This window comes from Triturus cristatus, chromosome 8, assembly GCF_964204655.1.
Source record: "Triturus cristatus chromosome 8, aTriCri1.1, whole genome shotgun sequence".
In the NCBI taxonomy this organism is placed as follows: domain Eukaryota; kingdom Metazoa; phylum Chordata; class Amphibia; order Caudata; family Salamandridae; genus Triturus; species Triturus cristatus.
This window is the reverse complement of record NC_140591.1, coordinates 1,169,726,508-1,169,746,159: the sequence shown is the minus strand read 5'-3', so window position 1 is coordinate 1,169,746,159 and position 19,652 is coordinate 1,169,726,508. Positions and strand designations below refer to the sequence as shown.

At 44.7% G+C, this 19,652-nt stretch overlaps 1 protein-coding gene across 9 annotated transcripts in view; it reads left to right on the top strand.

Annotated features, from left to right (window-relative positions):
- CRACDL (CRACD like) overlaps positions 1–19,652 on the top strand; it is a 494,556-nt gene that overhangs the window by 138,368 nt on the left and 336,536 nt on the right. Inside the window, exon 1 of one of the 9 annotated variants that reach the window (XM_085622822.1) lies at positions 18,382–18,667. The exons of 7 other annotated variants lie outside the window; for them this stretch is intronic. In XM_085622822.1, the coding sequence (XP_085478948.1) occupies positions 18,630–18,667 (38 nt within the window). In that variant the 5' untranslated portion in view covers positions 18,382–18,629. Of the gene's footprint in view, positions 1–18,381; positions 18,668–19,652 lie in introns of those variants that run through there. One more of the 9 variants, XM_085622823.1, reaches the window with a different exon arrangement.

Below are 19,652 nucleotides of genomic sequence, written 5' to 3'. Positions count from 1 at the left end.
GTATCAAGTAGGCATTCAGTGAGATTTGCTGTCACATTTACAGGGCGCCTCACAGCTTGACTAAGTGAGCGAGCTACCATGTTGGATCTCTTCCTTGTAGAAATTTCAACCTCACTTTGAGCCAGTGACTGCACTGCCCCCGCTACAATGCCAGCAGTTTGATTAAGTTGCACAGTTTGCCCTATGCAGATGTTAAGACAAAGGTCACACTGTGTTTCAGTGCACGTATTGTCTTACCCAAAATGTTTGTAGCATACAACTGTCTTATTCATGGCCGGACTGGGAACAGCAACCAGCCCTGGCAATCTACTCGACCGGCCCCAGTAGGGGGGCCAGGGGGTGCTAGTGAAAAGCACCGCTCTCGCTTTTGTTACAGGGGGCCGATATTGCTGCAAAACCGGCCCCAACTAGCAAAAACAGTCCCCATGGGTCCAAAACCATTCCCCACCCTTTCGGCCCACCGGAAAAATGCCTGATGCCCACTACGACCAGTCCGGCCCTGGTCTCATCGGCACACGCAACAGTGAGTCGGCGAGTGTGTGACTGTCTTTGCAATAGAGATGGGATGTATGTCACCTCAGGCTTCGGCGTAGCCTTCTGGGTCCTTTGCTGGGCTGTCTGAGGTGGCTGTGGATCTGGCACATTCGTGTCCCCACTTTCTTGTTCCATAGCTGTTATTTCAAGGCTATTCAGAGAGTCTGTCTTTTCCTCACATGCCGTGGCTGGGAAGTCTGCATCACCGGTTCACAAATAAACAGCTTTACCAGGGCTTTAAGTGGGATGAAAAAACAGGGGGTCTCTCAAAGGGGCGTGGCCAATGTAATTAAGGGCATGGCTTAAGAAAACTTAAGCTAAAAATCTGTGTTGAGCATAGTGTGCCACCCATGTGGTATGTTGCAGCTTCTGTCATTGCATCCAGATATATAATACAACAAGTAACATTACACCTACAACAAGCTAGAACTATTGGCTTTACCAATGGTTGTTAGCTACATAAGATAAATAAGAAACAGCTATGGCTTCCTTGTATAGAATATTGAAAATGCTTCAGTTCTGAAATGATGAGACTGTGAAAGAACTATGACAAGTTTCTTTGAAGTTGCATCAAAGGCAGTGAAGGGTGGTTCTGCTGCAGTTAAGATTTTTTTTCACACTGAGGGTGAGCTCAAAAATGGAGAGCCCGATAGGGACCAGTCTCAGGACCTGCTTTTTAGATCTGCCGGTCCTGAGCACCGGCAGGACCCGACCCACTTAAAGCCCCGAGCTTTACATTCTCATGGTGATATAATGAAACAAAAGGTAGTGAAAACAACTTAAATCACTTTTGATGACCCCGTGAGTAAGGCAAAACATGTAACATGGATGATATTTAATTGTACATACAGCGCATCACTGTTTGGTCAGGAGGTTGTGATTTCCTAGTGCTACGCACAATAAGATTGTTCAGTCCACTGGCAATGTTTGTATCGCGTGACCTGTACTATTATGGAAATGATGGGATGGACACCAATCCAGGCAACATCATGGCCAGAAAATAATTGATGGGGTATTACCACCTGTTCAAGAATGAGTTTCTAACTCTGTTCCATTAAACAGTGTCGTGCAACACGGATTTATATCACATTTGTAAACGTCCACATGTATATCTTCATTTTGCTCTTCAAAAATATTAGTTACATGTGTACTGGTACAAGCGTTGGTATTGTATACTTTATTGGATCTATTTAAGGCAGAAATCTTATGTATGTATTTTGACATTCATAAAGTCGGTATCTTCTGTATGACAGTGGACTTACCTTTTGATGGACCCGCATTTGTGTCATCTTCTGTACTGTTGGTGGCAGCTGGCTTACATCCTGTGTCTGGCACTAGAGTGCAGTTTTCCATCTCTTTTGTTGGTGTGGGAATCGTTCCATCATGTCTTTCTGGTCCACCCACAGATGCCTGAGACAGTTTTGCAAATAGTCTGTCCCCTGTACAAATTTCCTCCACCTTTTCCACAACTCTTCAAAATTGAGTTGCTTGTTTCCCACACCATTTACAAGGTTTTGAATAGTACTCCATTCTTTACGAGCAGAATTTTCCAAAGATCCGATCTTTTTGTGATGACACTTCCTATATTAGCACATCCAGCTCCTTGTCAGGAACTTCTTTCCATGCCTCCTCGGCTCCTCCAGTGTGGGTGCTGTGCCATCTATAGACGTATCTCACACGCCTCGCCTACCAGATTCACTGTAGAAGTGCTGTCAATCAGAGCTTTCTTTTGACATGGGAATGGTCTCACTTTGCTGATGTCCTACGTATCCTCTAATGTAGGGGCTGCGATTTGCGACATTTACAACATTTCAATTTGCAATTCTCTATTTTCTGAATGCGGATACTAACGAATCACAATTCGATGCCCTTGTGCATACAATTAAGTGATTCCCAATGTGCGGGTCACAAAATTGAAAGTTCGTACATCTGGTCCATAAGGTTAAGAAAAAACAGCTAGGGAGAGTGGCAGTAAGAGGGAAGTTTGCATCTTATGGTAAATTTAATGGGAGAGGGGCAGGGAGGGTATAGAGCTGTTACAGTTCTATGTGGACACTCCTACTATTCCTGAAGTGAAAACATAAGGAGAACGATATTTCTAACCTTATTTTTTCCGAATCCAATTTGTATGGAATACCATGTACCGAATCACGAGTAAACCGGTATTTGTTGTGGTGATACCTCTGAGCTGGAGACTCCATTTCCAGAAGGGCTCCCATCCCCATAAAATAGGCATTACAAGTTATTGACTCAGGAATGGAGAATACCGGTCATTTTCCGCATGCCATTTCCAATTCAAGGTGGAATACAGGGCCCTTTACCACTGCCACTTACCAACTGCTTCACTGATGAAAACTACTCACCTCGCCCTAGTTTGCTTCAAGGCCCCTCCCTCTTTCTACTGCCTCATCTAGAAACTCTCAGGCCACTCCACCGTCCTTTATGTATCTTAGTTATGTGCCCATCAGCCTACAAGGGGCCCTTTCGTCTGTAGATCTCAAGGTCATGACCAGTTCAACCAGCCACCCTGCCTGTCCAGGGACGGGGATATCAACTCTCTGTTCTCTTCTGAGTTAACCTCAACTACCTCCTCCTCAGTGCTTTAAATGGGCAAAAAATCGTGCAGGTACTCATTTAAATTGGGGGGATAGGGGCGGGGCCAAGAGCAAGGCATGTTGATACCTATTGACTTTAATACTAGTTGCAGCACATACCAAAACACAGGAGAAATGCGTTTGTATAAATAAAACAGGTTAATTAGTTACACAGAACAAAAGCATGACGCGGTGATGTTTTAAAATGTCCTTGTTTTATAATATTTACAGCTTCCATACTGTTATTTGCTGTTGCTTGGCACAACGCTATATATTCTTGAGCGTGCACACACACACAGAAAAAATCAAGCAGACGCGAACACACAAAGCATTCCACACATTACCTTTAATATACCTCCGAAGAGTGTATCGATTCTTTCCCTCTTTCTCTCGCTTTTTTCCTCACACAAAAACAGGCACAGACAAACATAAGCAGACACCCATGCAAAAGAATCGGGTAGGATTAAAGCCATTTTAACCTCATTACCTTCCTTTGCTTTCTTAATTGTGCTGTCACCGGGATGCCTTAATTCCTGTGATTGCAACACAGCATGATGGTGAACACCAGACTTTATTTAAATTAGCCCACGCTGATTAGTTGGGGGGGGCTCAGCTCACTAGTCACTGCTACAGACGTTACAATCTCGCGTGAGGTTTCTAGTAAGCGGTGCGTGATGGCGCCTCTGCGTGTGAACGTCAGTATAGATGGACTACCTACGGTGCTACAGATGAGGGGATAACCCTAAACCCCTAGGTAGACCGAAGTCTTTGTGAAGCAAAGCAGAAAGCCTGTGCACACGTGTACAGTGTTAGCAGTATTGATTACTGTAATTGAATGAACAAAAAATTAATTGAACACAAAGTCAATGAACATTGATACGTTGACGAGTATTTTCTTCTTTGGTTGGTTTATTCGGTGACCAAATGCCCAGCCAACACGTGTTTCGTCAGGGTGTATAACCCAAGACTTCTTCAGGACTAATGGGCAAGTAAAGGCAAAATGGTGTGTCACTCCGCCGGTTATACTTCCGTCCCGGCTGAAACAGGGAATATCAGTCACAATACGGGTAACATGTGAGGTAAGGTAAGTACCATGATCAAAACACAGCACGATCTCTGTGGAATTCAAAGCGAGTACGCCAGACATAAGGAGTAAAACAGCTACCGGTAGAAGAAGAAGAAAATACCCGTCAACGTATCAATGTTCATTGACTTTGTGTTCAATTAATTTTTTGTTCATTCAATTACAGTAATCAATACTGCTAACACTGTACACGTGTGCACAGGTTTTCTGCTTGACTGCTACAGACGTGCCTTGGCTGTCAGTGACAGGTCACCAGCACTAGCAGCCAAGGCGCCTACTATTTCATGAGCACCGGTAGTCTCCTTGGCAGCAGAGAAGTGCCGGTAACAATAAGAAGTGCCGGTACTCAGTACCTGTGAGTACCGGCCCATTTAAAGCACTGCTCCTCCTCCAAAGGCATCTTATTCTGTTGATGTGTCCAACACTACAGGTTGTGTTTACCTTGTGCCCACCCCATTGCCAACTGCTTCTTTTAGAAATCACGCTGTCACTCCCTGAAGTGTTGCTTTGCAATTCCCCTGGCAGACACCATCGTGGTTTCCAAGCGAGGTCTGTTCATGGTGGAGGGGAACACTCCTGACTAATTTTCTAGCAGGGACCCGTCTACCCAGTCTTATAGTCAGCTGTTACCCTTCAGCTGCAATGCCGGCCAGTGCTTAATTTGCAGCGTGGTTTCCGTAGCTCGGTCGGCACTTAATTGTCAACACCAGCTGCCACATGGCAGCGCTGTTTCTGCAGTTAAAAGTTGAGCTGAACAGCAGTTGTTTATTAATTCAATAAACATTAAAAACAACTAACACCAGCCGCCCAAGCCATTCTTATAGCTTTGGGGGCCTCAAACAGTCTGAAATGTCACACTTGTAGAAGTGTGATGGTTAGTAGTTGTGTAAGTAATGTCATTAGCAGCGCTGGCAGTGGGTGGTGCAAGCTATGGTGCCTCCTGGCGAGGGCCCTGGCACGTATTTTATTTCTTGACAAATTAAGCACTGATTCTTTGCCTGTGTCTTTGAACCTCCTGTTTCCTTTGCTTTCCTGCTAACCCTTCATCTAGCTCTTGTTATCGCTACTTCTAGTTCTAACCCAAACTCTCTTACTTATCCGAATCATGCTCCCGCGCCATTCCCCCCCTGCCTTTCTTCTAAAATTCCCATGGAGCCCGCTTACGTCACTGATGTCCCTCCTGCCAGGTGGCTGGCAGCCGGCATCCACTCAGAAGTCGCTCAGGTCACTGGGCACTTCCACACTTCAGTGGGTCTGGGCAGTGGCGCATGTACATGGTGAGCAAATCATTACATTCTTCAGCCTTAATATGGGTCTGTGTTGCTGCAATCGCTACCTCCTTCCATTGAGGCGGGGTGGGTGGGGGGCTGCAGGGGGTGCTGCAGCACCCTTACAATTTGTTTTTGCAGGTCAGAAGGAGAACGAGGCATAAAGAGGTCTTTAAATGTTTGCATTCATCTGTTTTCATTTGTTGAGAGTTCAAAGGCAGCGGTCAGAGAAAAAACAATGTCTTCTGACAAATTATTGCTTATGTCACCCAGAGATTAGAGTTTATTTCTCATTTTCCTGTTTACAAATTAATGGAATTCAATGTTGTGGTGTGAAACAAATCGCAATCTTGCTGGAGTACAGTGTGAAAGGAAAGGCCGTATGATAGCAAATGCTTTCTAAGACACCTCAAAATATTAATAAATGTACTCTACAACTATTTAAAAACATATTAGCAGCAAGGAAAGTACAAATAATGCCCAGTGTTTTTTTTTTTTGTAATTCTTTTTTATTTGCGCAGATCCAGATATTACAACCGAGAATCAGAATTCATGTGAATATACACAAGGGGAAATATATAGATAAATAACTAACATTATAAGTAATACTTTCAACAAACATTGGCAGCTTTAGACATAAAAAAATGAACCCCGAGATACATTTTTAAGATTTCCTAGCAATATGCGCGCAAGTTAATTTAGAAAAATGGTCATTGCATTTCTAGTAGAAAGTTTTTGTTAAATTCTGAAGTGTAACCTAAACAAAGAAACTTTACTTGTGTGATGAGCAAAGGAGAATATACTCAGATATCCGATTTCCACATGTTACAGTTTTCGTGCCATATAGTAACGTAACATTGACAGCATCTCCCACGGTCTGAAAATTCTTCCAGCGCCACCGCATTAGGTGCCAGAGATAAGACACGAGGAGGCCAAGCCACAAACATGTGCCCACACCACTTTGAAGTGCACACACTCGTGTGACAATCAGAGAATTATCATAGCCGGTGGGGAAAACGTGGCCTGTCACTCTGTGCTTTGTTCTCCCATCCAAGGGGGCACAAGGGGGGAAGAAGTGGTGTTTCATCCCTCATGGCCCCATTTCAAACCAAAGTGAAATATAACAAAATGCAATACTGTGAGAAGCTGGCCTGGTATATGATGTCCACTAATGTAAGTGGGCACCTTGCACCAGTCCTGACAACCCTTATGGGGTTTTAAGAGGTCTTCGACAACCTTGGAAGCTCTCTAAATGGTAGCTGTGGAGAGCAGCCTCAAGGCTTAGTCTTGAAGAGTGTAAATTGGCTTGTTTTAGCAGAATGCAATCTTATTTATTATATAACACTATCTAGTATGTTACAGAATCTCCTACACGGAGATGGACACAAAGCACACAATACTTCAGCAAAGAAATCACAGTAAATAGCACTAATACACAGTGGGCCCCAGGGGGGGGGCCAAACCATATACTAAAAGTGGTGTAAGAACCACGACTCGAGTCAGGACAATGGAGACGATGTAGGATCGCTGGGACCCCAGGGAACCACCCAAAGTGAGTAGATAGGTACCACATGGAGAGCACGTGCAGTGTGGGAACACGACTGCGGGCTCCGTACAACTCTGTGTGTAAGTCGCAGTTGGAGTTTTAAAGATTAAGGACCCTTCCCAGTGGACCCTGAAGAAACCCAGTGGAAGACAGAAGGTTGGAGAGCCACCCCACCCGTGGATACCGTGGTAGCCAAGCTACCTTTCCAGGGAAGCAGGGTGCATAGGTATGAAGTGGCATTGGGAACCGCTGTCGAACCCAATGGAGGACCTCAGGAAAGTGCCACTACTGGAAGAGGAGAAAGTGTTTGTAGGAATCCAAACATGGATTCTTGATGGAGAGTACCTGAAAGCAGAGGGGAAAGAGTCTGTCAATCAAGAGTGACAAGGAGACTTGGAAGACAAATGCCCCCCGATGTCAGGTGCTACAGGGATGATGTTGATGATCTTGACTCTGCAGCTGTGGGGACCAGGCAACGCTGACAATGACCAGGAGCCGAATACGAGCTGGCCCACACAGGATGTTGAGTGCTGAGGGGGTCGGTGTTCGGCGGGAGCACCAACAAGCCTTGGCAAATGCAACTGAAGTAGGAAGTCAAGAAAGTACAAAGATGGAACCAGCAAAGTCCAGGGGACTCAGCACAAGCAGTGGAGTCAGGGAAGGCCCCGAGCAATCAGGAGAGCCCAAAGAAAACAAAGGTGACCCTCAAGTTGACTCACAGGCTGAAGGCACTGGAGCTGTGAGAGGACCTCAAGCAGCTCACCAAAAGTTGCAGGCCGCGATGCACATGATGCAGTGTGGCTGAAGATTCTGGTCACTGGAGGTGCTCGAGTTTGGGGCTACTTGGAGCCCGAGGATCTTCTTGCAAAGATGACAACAAGCCTTTGCAACTGCAAAGGGGACTCGGTACCCAGAGATTTGGTTATTGTAACCCCCACGAGGACTACTGGCCTCAAACTTGGTGGGGGTAGAGCAGGCCTCGGGAACCGTGAAAAACTACCACCTGGATTGCAGAGCCCAAGGAGTCAGGAGGAGCTCAGGATCTGCAGACTGGTTGACTTAGTTGCGGTGCCTGCGAATGCAGGGGAGTGACTCCTTCACTCCAAGAGAGATTACTTTGGTTGTCCTTGATGCTTCACAGGTCTTGTAAGGTTCCAGTATGATGCACAGGCACAGACTGTGCAGCAGACTGGAAGGGAGACGAAGTCAAGCCCAAACTAAGTCCAGCGAAGTCCAGAGTGCCCAGACGGTAGACGTGCAATGGTGTCTGATATGAATCTCATTCCACGACGAATCTAAGGACCTACACCCAGGTAAGCCCTTAAGTACCCTAGAGAAAGAGTTGGGAAGAATCAGAGGACCCTCCCAGGGGAGGGTCTGGACGGGGGGGGGAGGTTACTCCTATGTCCTTTGTCCAGTTTTGTGCCACAGCAGGAGCCAACGGCTACCTGGACTGGTTTGAACTGATCTATGCACAGAGACACCAAATGTGCCCCTCATGCAGACTTTCTGGCGCTGGCAAGCGCACTCACCCAGCCCTAATACACTAAATCCTGTCTTGAAGGTGGCCACACCTCCCTGTGACAGGATGCCTATTGTTCCACCTTCCTCTGCTTGAGCTTGGCTCAGCAGCAGGAGGGCAGAAATGTGTCTCTGGTCGGCAGCAACCATTTCGTGCTGTCCAGGTCAAGAAGGCTGGTACCAAAAACACTGAGAGCCTAACTGAGGGCTCTTCCAGTGCTTGGAATCATCCCCACACCGCTTAAGGCCGTTTTATAGATTGTCATCGTGTAATTACGCGGTACCCATCTGTATAGTATATGGTTGCTTCACTGACAACCCGGGAGAATGGACTCCGTAGGCTGCAGGGGTGTCCTGCTCATGCAGGGGCACTCTCTTACTTAGAACCAATACCCTACCCTCAGGATTGTAAAGGCCTGCTATAGGGGTGACTTATAGGTTTTAAGTGCAGTGACCCTTAGATATAGCAAATCTATATCTTTAGTAAGTGGGGCATGCACCAACATCCACAGGCTGCAATGGCAGGCCTGTAGCTCCATTTTGCATGGTCTCTCATGGATGGCATAATGCATGCTTCAGCCCTTGGACCTCTGGGGTACCGAAGCCCTGGGTACATGGGTACCATATACTAGGGACTGACAAGGGTATCCTAGTATCCAATCTGGAACGTATCTAAGTACTGAACTTATCAATTTAGGAAGAAAGCAGATGGACTTGGGTCCTGATTAGCAGGATCCCGGGTCAGACTAGTCAAAAACAGCATCACATTAAGAAAAAAGTGGGGGTAACCATAAGAAGCCGATCCTACTTTCCTACAAATACATTTTAAAACAGCCCACAAAGTGGATGGAGGGTCATAAACAAAAATAATATTAGAATTCTTATGACATAAAGAGTGTGTGAGTTTTTGCATATTGCACTTGCTTCCTGTTATTCGTCATTTTGTGGCACTGTGAAAAATGTTACATTGAAACTCATTATTAATCACTGAAAGATGAAATATGCTTGCAGTAGGGCCTGGGTTTGAACTCGTGACCTGCAGATTGTGCACATATCTCAGCAGTGTCCCTTCCACTTAATTCTCTTAGGCTGTTATTTCTATTTCATTTTATAAGGAGTCATTGCCAAGTGTGTACCTCTACTCGGGGGTCTACGGAGTGCTGTATGGAGCTAAAAGAGGTATTACTTGAACCGAAAGATTTTAGGCCATCCAGAATGTTGGGAGGAACACTTTTCCAAAGTTTAGGTAGCAACAAGCATTGGCAAAGCCAACGGATTTGACTTTCCTGTGGTGCATACACAGATCTGGCAACACTACAGGCACTGCATACTGGAATATACACACTCAGTAAAGTACGCATGAAAATTCATACATTTACATACACACACAATTGCACACATATAATGTAGACGTGAACACAAATATACAACACACAGTATCCACCAGTCTAATTATAAACATGCAAGGCGCCTGCAAAATCCGATCACAAAGAGGGTAATCTCAGTGTAATTACACAGTTGAATGAAGTTTAGGTCAATGTGTAAAGCATTGGCAGTAAAAACAAGCTTTGGGCAGCACCACAGGTTTGAAAGCATGGTGCAGGCACAGAAGGCTGAGACAGAGGCAGGTTATACAGGCCACAAACAGTCTCTACTTATTTGTGCATGCATTGGCACATTAAAACCAAACCTAATGACTTTTCCAATGCTTGTTTATGGGGCTTGTTGCTGAAGATGTGGAAAACTCATGAGGAGCTCTCCACTCGGGCCTGAGAGACAGAGCTCCCGCTAAAGTACAGAGACCTTTGACAGACCAAGGCAGTGAGGAGTATATGTGTCATTTGGTCGCCTTTCCTACTTTCCATCACTGAAGTGGACTGTTGCATATACAGTACGGAAAAGGTCCAATCATTCATAACCCAAGGACATCCATATCCTCTTACATAAAACCACTCTACATCTCTCACCTTCTCACTGCGGTCATCTGTACTTTCCATTTACAAAGATGGCCTCCTCCAAGAGTTTCTGTCCGTTTTCCGATGAATCCTCCTTGTACTCACATGCTCATTGGCCACCAGCAAAGCACACTTGGAACCCTTCTGCTGAATCCCACAACAGTTTTACCCACGGATACAATTTAAAATGACATTGCAGAATTTACAGAGAAACACCAATGGCCGAATAGCTTGATATCTAGTCCACAACATTTTTATAAAGAGCCCTTTGTTTGATAACAGAGTCCACATTTCTGTCTTGATGCAAAAAAAGAGCAATGTAATCACATAATTTCCACTGTGCTTCAAATATAAGGCGGGATTAATGTTAAAGCGGTAGTCAAAGTGTGTAAAATGAGTAAGTCATAGGAAAGAGGACAGAAAGGCAGCCTGCCATACTGAAACCAACACCACCAACTTAACAATAAAATAAATGCTTACTATGCGCTAGGTTTTTATGGAAGCATACCCTAATTCTTGGCAAGTCCTATTCTTCAATAAAGTTAATGTTTTTGTATATTTTATAGAGCGATTGTACTACGCAAAAAATTAATAACACCTGCCATATATTTTAGTGCATTTACATACTTTTTCAGATCATACTTCAAGTAAGTGTTAGTTCATCATGTAGAATTGTGTTGTTTTTAATGAGAGAATCTCTGTTTTCAAGGTTGCTTCTACATTCAAGCAAATAGTTCCTACTAGCTAATTCTGCTCCGGAGAACAATGCACCTCATACATTGCACTGGAATCGCTTCCTAGAAACCAGACGAATACACCTAATAGCATGGATGTGAGAAGGAAATCTTAGGCAAGCTGCTTGCGGTCCTCTTACGATGCCTGAGCCTTGGGTCCTCTTGAGGGCCTTCTTTGGCTTTAGTGGTCTCCCCAGCTTGCTCGGGCCTGCTCTGACTCTTCTGCATTTGGTGAGTCCCTTGGAACATGCTGGTCCCAACAATGCACCTTTTACATTTACCATGTCTGTTGCTGCTGCCAAGGCTTGTTGGTGCTCCTGCCAGACACCAACCCCCTAGTTCTTGACTCCCGACATGGGACATCTCGTGAACAGCTCCTGGTCTTCTACAGCATCGCTTGGTCTTCACACCTGCAGCAACAAGACCACCGCCATCACTCCTGCATCTTCCATCATCGGTGGTCATTGGTCTTCCATGCATCCTGGTCACAACCGAGTGGCATAGACTCTGTCCCCTCTGCTTGCAGGTTCTTCTCTTGAAGAATCCATCCTTGGATTCCACTGGACTCTTTTACCTTCTTCGCCAGCTGCATCTTTCCTGAAGTCCTCCATTGTGGTCTACAGCAGTTTCCTACATCACTTTAGACCTATGGACCCGGCTTCCCTAGTGTAGGTATCGTCGTTCCTGGGGTAACATCGAGTGGGGTGACTCTCCAACCTTCTATCTTCCATGGGATTTTTTCAGGGTTCACATGGAAGGGTCCATCTTCTTCGAAACTGCAACCGCGACTTTCCCGTTGACTTCTACTGAGTATGTGGCTGTGTTTCTACGCACAGCCTACGTGGGGTTCCTGAGTACGTACCTCAGGTGGTTCCTTGTGTCCACAACAACTCTTCTGAGTCTTCTGGTCCAAGTCCTGACTGCGGTCACAGTTCACATTCCACTTCTTTGGTATATGGTTTGGTCTCCCCCTGGAGACCACTATGTATTTGTGCTTACCTGTTTACATTTGAATTATTCGGTGTATTGTGTTGATATCTCCGGGTAGGAGATAGGTGAGCTACAAATGTGTTAATGAGTGTGTATAATAAAGATACTTATTTTCATAACACACTGTGTGGTTCTTTTTCGTTTAACCTACACTATATGATTAGTTCTGGTAAAACACGCTGCTTAAAACTCCTTCTGGACTACGCCTGAAGGCTGCTCTCCGCATCTTCCACTTGGAGAACTTTTTAAGGTTGTCTAAGGAGCCCTAAATTCACCATAAGGGTTGTCTGGATTAGTGCAAGGTGCTTCACTTAAATAAGTATGCCCCATACACTAAGCAAGCCTCCTATAAGCCCTAACTGACACTTATTTATCATCATCAGATTTTGACCCAGAGAAAGAAAGAGAGAGAACAACACAAAACAGGGAAAAATGAGGAAGATAAAGACACAAAAAGAGTAACAAAGAAAGAGAGCAATGATGAAAAAGAAACTAAAAGAGTGAGAAAAGGGACAAGGAGAGTCTAGTGGTGAATGAAAAAGGCAAGATGAAATCAAAACTATGCAGCCTTGGTATTTGGCACCCCCAACATTCGATAGCGCTGGCCGTGAGCTTCTGAAGAAAACTTTGGGCACCAGCACTTAATTATTTTAATTTTTTTACAAAGTAAGCACTGCGTCTACCTATACCCTAGTAGCTCTAATCTTACCAATACAGCGGTACCTCAACCCCTGGTTATACCCTTGTACCTCTACTTATACACTAGTACTTGTTTCCCTACCTATAGCCTAGTACCGCTAACCCTGCCTTAACCCTTTTACCTCTCCCCAGTATATACACTAGTAACCCTTCCTCTCTTGATACCCTAGTACACAGCTTTCCAAACTTTTCATGTTGCCGACACTTTTTCGACATTCCTGATTTAGTGACACGGTAACGCGAGCGTAGCGAGCGATCCCAAACCACCTAAGGGGGGGGCACAGGGGGTTCTCCCTCTGAGAAACATTTGAAAAAATAGTGGGCAAATGGTGCAGTTTCAAGCAAATTTGAGAAAACAGGAAGGTTAATAGAGCAATTGTGAATCTGTTCTAGCAAAGACAGTGACTGGCAAAAGTGGGTGTAAGGTTAGGTTTGTGCCTGAAACAAGAATATAATCATGCACACATTGACACATGCCCCAGTGATTTACGGCACAAAAAGGGCGAGTGCGCGCACTGCCAATCCTTTCAACCATGCACAAAGTCCGCCTACTGCCTTGCTGAATATGAGTTATACAAACATCCGTTCAGGAAGGGGGAATTGTGAGTGGTAAAACAATCATGCAACTTATCAGCCGGTCTCTGCGCATTGAACTCATGTGGGACCGCTCTCCTCAGCGCAGCGCGCCAAAAGCGAGTGATGAGTGTCATATTGAAGTTCCAGGAGTCGTGGTCACACAGAGGGACAGCAGAAACAGGGAATTGGCCCATGTGGGGGGCAGGGGCATACTGAGGGCGTGCAAGAGAACTTTGCCACACATAAACACTACAGTTAGCTCATAGAGGGGCTGCACTGGTGAGATGAGGCAGAGCACATACAAAAGGGCGGCAGGCCAGGCAGTTAAACAGGCTAGGCAGTTACACACAGGAGCTTCGGTGGTTGAGAGGCTCAGAGGGCCGACAGGGGCGAGATATATACAACAGAGAGGCTGCAGTGGGGAAAGGGGCACATATACGAACTTCAGTAGGGTGTACGGCAGAAAAAGCTGATACTGAGGAGGTGGCAGACACACAGAGGGGTTACAAAGGGTGGAGAGGCACAGATCAATTGACACACAGGCCGCAGAAGGGGAATGCAGTGTTCAGAGTGGAAGCTTAAGACACTATGAAAGAAATACATAGCAGGATAACCCATTAAACATATGAGCAAAAAACCATGGTCAACAAACACAGCTCCTACAAGCAACCCTTCTGGCATAGAATACACAGTATGCAGATCTACCTAAGAAATGAGTGATTCAGTCAAAACCACCTTTTAAATAAAGTTCCCACCAACAGGCTACCACCACCTAAAAAGAGTCAAAAGTAACAGCCCTGACACTTCTAGTAGATACTCTCACGCCTCTACAAGCACCCTGTCTCACGGTGGATGCCAGGGCAGATGTCAGCTTTCCCAGTCCTCCTTGCCATGTGCAGTTTGGCGGCCAGATGAGGCTGAACAGGTGACAGTTGACAACTATACCACCACACACCCTCATCCTTCAACACACAGGAGGATGAAGGAGGCCAGGGACAAGTAACTACTACTTGCTGAGAACTTTGTGGACATTAGATAACAGGGCACTGGGAGATCATGTCATCTGCCCAGTTTCTCCTTGGCTTGCATCAAACTGCAGCCTAAAGAGGCCTGAGTGCCAGATTTTTACAATAACAGGTTATAGTCTCTATTTATCTCACTCACGTTCAAATGGTAATTAGTAATGATAGTCTGTAAAACATCTAACACAATACAAAAATAAATATGAATATATACATATATGCTAATGCTCATTTTTATTAAATGGTAGTAGAGCCCACTGCCATGATGCAAGAACCTCCCAAACCGGATAAGAATTGTGAACCTGGTGTATTCAGCATAATGATGCCAGCACAAACTCGTTCTGAATGTTTATGCTCTTGTTAATTTGTAATATTAATTTTCCTAATTTACAAGACTTCATTTTTAAAGCATAAACTATGCCACTGTAGAATGACCTGCTCCATGCCTCCCAGTTCCCTTCTTCTCTTTGGTGGGAGCAAGAACTGAGGCTCTAGCTTACCTCCTGTGACCTTGTGTAATGTAACTGGTGCTCATGTAAAGTGCTCAAATACCTTCGGTCAAGTTCACCAAATAAGACTGCAAACAAAACCAAGCATTGGCATAGTCAACAGGTCTTGCCTGTGGGATCTTATAAGGGGAAACCGTCATTACAACGCAGCTGTTTCCCCGCAATGCCATTACATCGCAAGCGTAACAACGCATGCAATGTAACAACGCGTAGCCATTACTACGCGTGTTGTTACATTGCATGCGCTGTTACACCGCATGCGATGTAATGCCGATCCACCTCGTTGTGAGGAAACAGAGGCTCTTCTGTTTCTTCACAATGACGTGCACTGCCCTACGACGTGAAGCAGGAACCAGGAGCAGAGACGGCGATGCTGGAGAGAAGCCACAATGAAAGAGAGGTAAGGGTAATTGTGCTTGGGGTGGGAGTAGTGTGGGTAGTGTTGTAGTGTTTTAGGGTTTAGGGTAGTGTAGGGGGAGTAGTGTGGGTAGTGGTTTAGGGTAGTGTTGTAGTGTTGTAGTGTTTTAGGGTTTAGGGTAGTGTAGTGGTGTTTGGGTAGTGTAGGGGGTCGTGCTAGGGGTAGTGTTTGTGTAGTGTAGTGGTTTAGGGTTTAGTGTAGTGTTCGTTTGTGTAGTGTTTTAGGGTTTAGTGTAGTGTAGTGTTTGTTTAGTGTTTTAGGGTAGTGTTGTAGTGTTTGTGTAGTGTAGTGTTTTAGGGTAGTGGTGTAGTGTTTTTTGTATTGTAGTGTTTTAAGGTTTAGGGTAGTGTTGTAGTGTTTTTGTAGTGTAGTGTTTAAGGGTAGTGGTGTAGTGTTTGTGTAGTGTAGTGTTTTAGGATTTAGGGTAGTGTTGTAGTGTTTGTGTAGTGTTTTAGGTTTTAGGGTAATGTTGTAGTGATTGTGTAGTGTAGTGTTTTAGGGTTTAGGGTAGTGTTGTAGTGTTTGTGTAGTGTAGTGTTTTAGGGTTGAGGGTAGTGTTGTAGTGTTTGTGTAGTGTAGTGTGTTAGGGTAGTTGTAGTGTTTGTGTAGTATTTTAGGGTTAAGGGTAGTGTTGTAGTGTTTGTGTAGTGTGTTTTAGGATTTAGGGCAGTGTTGTGTTTGTGTAGTGTTTTAGGTTTTAGGGTATTGTTGTAGTGTTGGTGTAGTGTAGTGTTTTAGGGTTTAGGGTAGTGTTGTAGTGTTTGTGTAGTGTAGTGTTTTAGGGTAGTGTCGGGGTTGTGCAGGGTAGTGTAGTGTAATTGTAGGGAGAGGACATGGGGGGTCAGGGGAGGGTTGTGCAAGGGTAGTGTAGAGTGACTTACCTTGCAAACTTTAACCACGAGTATAGCTTTACCACGCATGCCTTTGCGTTGTAATGGAATGCCTGGTAAAAGTATACTTGTGGTAAAAGTTTGCGATGTAATGGCATTTCGTTGTCATTGACATCACGTAGTAATGGCACGCGTGGTATTAGTATGCGATGTAATGACATACATCCCCTTATAAGTATTTAGCGATGCAGCACATTATCCTCGGTGCTTAACATTTACTCTTCTTTAACGTGGAAACATTGACACTAATAGGCACATTGTAGCAACTAAATAGAAGTTTTTTTTAAAGTGTTACTTTTGTACAACTGGTAGTCTGAACCCAGATATCTGGAGGAGCTCTCATACGCATACACAATAATGAAGAAAGATGTACAAGCAGGGGTGCAGGAGTAACAGCTGTGGTGAAACGCTGCTGGTTATGGTATAAAAAGTGGCGATGTCCTACTTGTTGGTATTGATAATACCACTGGTACATCAGTGAACAGAACCCGCTTTGACGTCACAAGTCTCCTAAAAATACTGAACAAATAAATTCACATCTCTTAGACCATGCTGTATTTAAAAATGGATGATGTTACAAGACTAAAGCATTCTGATGACCTGCGGCATTAACTGCAAAACAGCAAAGAATAGTATCTCACATAACCGGTTTTCAAAAACTGAACACCTCCAGAGGCCAGCAGAATGAGTCAGGGCATCTCCAGACTGCTAGTCAAGAAATACCAATACAGAAAAAAACAAAGAAAATAAAAACACAGCATCAAGCATGCGTTAAGAATTGAGAACAACATGCCACTGCATATTAGGCCCACCAGGCGATGAATGCAGTTCAGATAAGAGCTAAAGACAACATCTATTCAAAGAGCACTTCGGTCGTTATTCAGGTTCTCATCTCCAAAAGTTCTTGCAGTCCCAAACAGCTAAGATGCCACATTTTCCTTCCATGTCCAATGAATGAGTGAATTAAATGAGTTTATAAAGCATACAATTTCGTGGGAAAAGGTGTCCTGATTGTACACAATCTTAAATCGGTTCCCTAACTTTCTACTTACACAAAGAACTCTGCTGCAACCACGGTATGTAATTTCCTCTGATTTTTGATGGGGAAGGGCTTTCCTGATTTTAGATAGCTTTCAAATAAGGTTTCCCCCAGCCTGGGGTCATCAATCATGTTCTGCATTTCAAGAATGAGATGAAAACATTGAACGCATGTATGGGGTGACGATGACAACCCTTGCTGTAACACAGACTCTGGCATAAAGTTAGTTATTCCTGTTATAGATTGAGCCTTCATGGCTTGATACAGTGATACATAGGCATGCAGAGCAAAGCCTAGGCAGGTGTGGCAGAAGCACATGTAAGTACTTGATGAAATGACAAATTCACGTTGGTGCACCAAATCTGTATTTATTCAAAATGAAAAACTGGCAGTCCAGGACAACAAATCTGTTTTATTGTTTTATGGATGAAATGTTTTGTTGTGGGGATTCCCCGCCTCCTCACCGAACCTTTTGCTTTCAGGCAAATGTAGTGAAAATTGTGTCGTAGACGCACACTTTGGTCTGATTTTGTTATGAGACTATTCACTAGCTGCCACTGTATGGAATCAATAGTTGGTACAAGATGCAGGGGAAACACTCGGGTATTTGGGTCTTTTTGCTTTACTTTTTGTATGTATACTCCATACCGATGTGTACACTAACGATATTACACACATACCCATTATTTTAAATATTTTTTCATTTACCAAGCCTGTTTCTCTAAACAAACTAATAAATCTACAATTGCACGCTTTGATTTTGTGTTAAAATAGAGCCCGAGTTTAACATGTCACAACTCTGCTTTCATTATAAAAGTGAATCATTTAATTTACCTAAATGACATTAAATATCTCCACAGTCACATTACAAATATATGACGTGGAGAAGACTAGCAACCAAAGTAGTAAAGCTTTTTGTGCGCGTCACTGCTGTCAATGAAATCAGGACGAGTCGAACGTGTTTCTCAGCTGCGCATTGTTAAATGAACTATTGCCCAGGGAGCGTTTATTTGCTCGGGGGACCGGCGCGAGATCGCGTTGGCAGCGAGCTGAACTCTGGCAGGCACTTCCTGGATTGCTGCGCGTAGGGGCGAGCGTTGGCTGCTGGGGCAGAGGAGGAACCGGAGCTGCTGAGGCAGGAGAGGAGCGCCGAAGTAGCGGGCGGAGACACAACTCGCCCTGGGTGCGGTGTGAGCTTACCCGTCGCTGGGCGAGAGGATGAGGAAGGGAAAACACTGCTCCCGGGGAACATGGCCACTTTCTACCAGTGCCTACGAGGCGACTCCAGGTTAGATCAATAGCGCAGGGTGGAGCGGGCGTCGCGCGCGTGCAAGACAGAGCAGGGAGTACAGCTGGAGTTTGCGGCCGCACAGGTGTCGCGTGGCCTTACGCAACGCCGCCTGCTCGCGCTGCTCGAACGTTAAGCTCAAGTTTGCTTTTTATCCTTTCAAATACCAATTACATTTTGTTCTACTTTTGAGGTTGTACCTTTTGTAATGAGGATGGAGGATTCCGGTAAAGCGTACAAAAATATGTCTTTGTGTTCTTTGTAGAATTGCCTTTAAAATGGATGTGAGATGTATTTTCGTGCAGACGGTGCTCTGCAGCACAAGGCGTAAGTTGTATATAACAAATATAGAATAGTTTTGCTTAACTTCCACAGAGCAAGCTAAGAAGTTCGGCAGTCGTGTGCTGTAGACTCGGTGTTTTCAGACATGTTGCTCTTGTTATACCTGTCAGTAACTTGATTGTTAGGTTTTTGCTGATGTGCGCAATTTATATTAAAAAGTGAATGTGTGAGGCTGGGCAGTTCTTGGCGGCGTTTGACTCTCGGGTCATAAGGTTATCGGCATCTGTATGGCGCACATCACGCCTCTGGTACAGAGTCACAGCTTTTGCATGCAGACTGCTCTGAGATTTCATTAGCACACCCCTGAGTCCGATTCTTGTAGTGCTGTCAGTGGTGTGAACAGGTATCTTCTTATGTTAGGTGAATGTGTTTACCTAAATGAATTGTGGGTAAATGTTCTCTCCTCGTTGTTTTCCCATCTGAGCTAGCAATACGTTTTTCAATGTAGTGTTGCCTGTCATAGTGTGTGCTGTTCCTAAGCACTGTAAGTCACAAGTGCTGCTAGGGCCTGCTTTAGTACTGGTGGCATCCCCTCCATGTCCACCTCGCCACGGAATCCCTCCCTACCACCATTTAACAATGCCCCCAAGTCTCCATAACCACTGTCTCCTAAATTCATTTAGTTGTATAGCGCCACTAATGC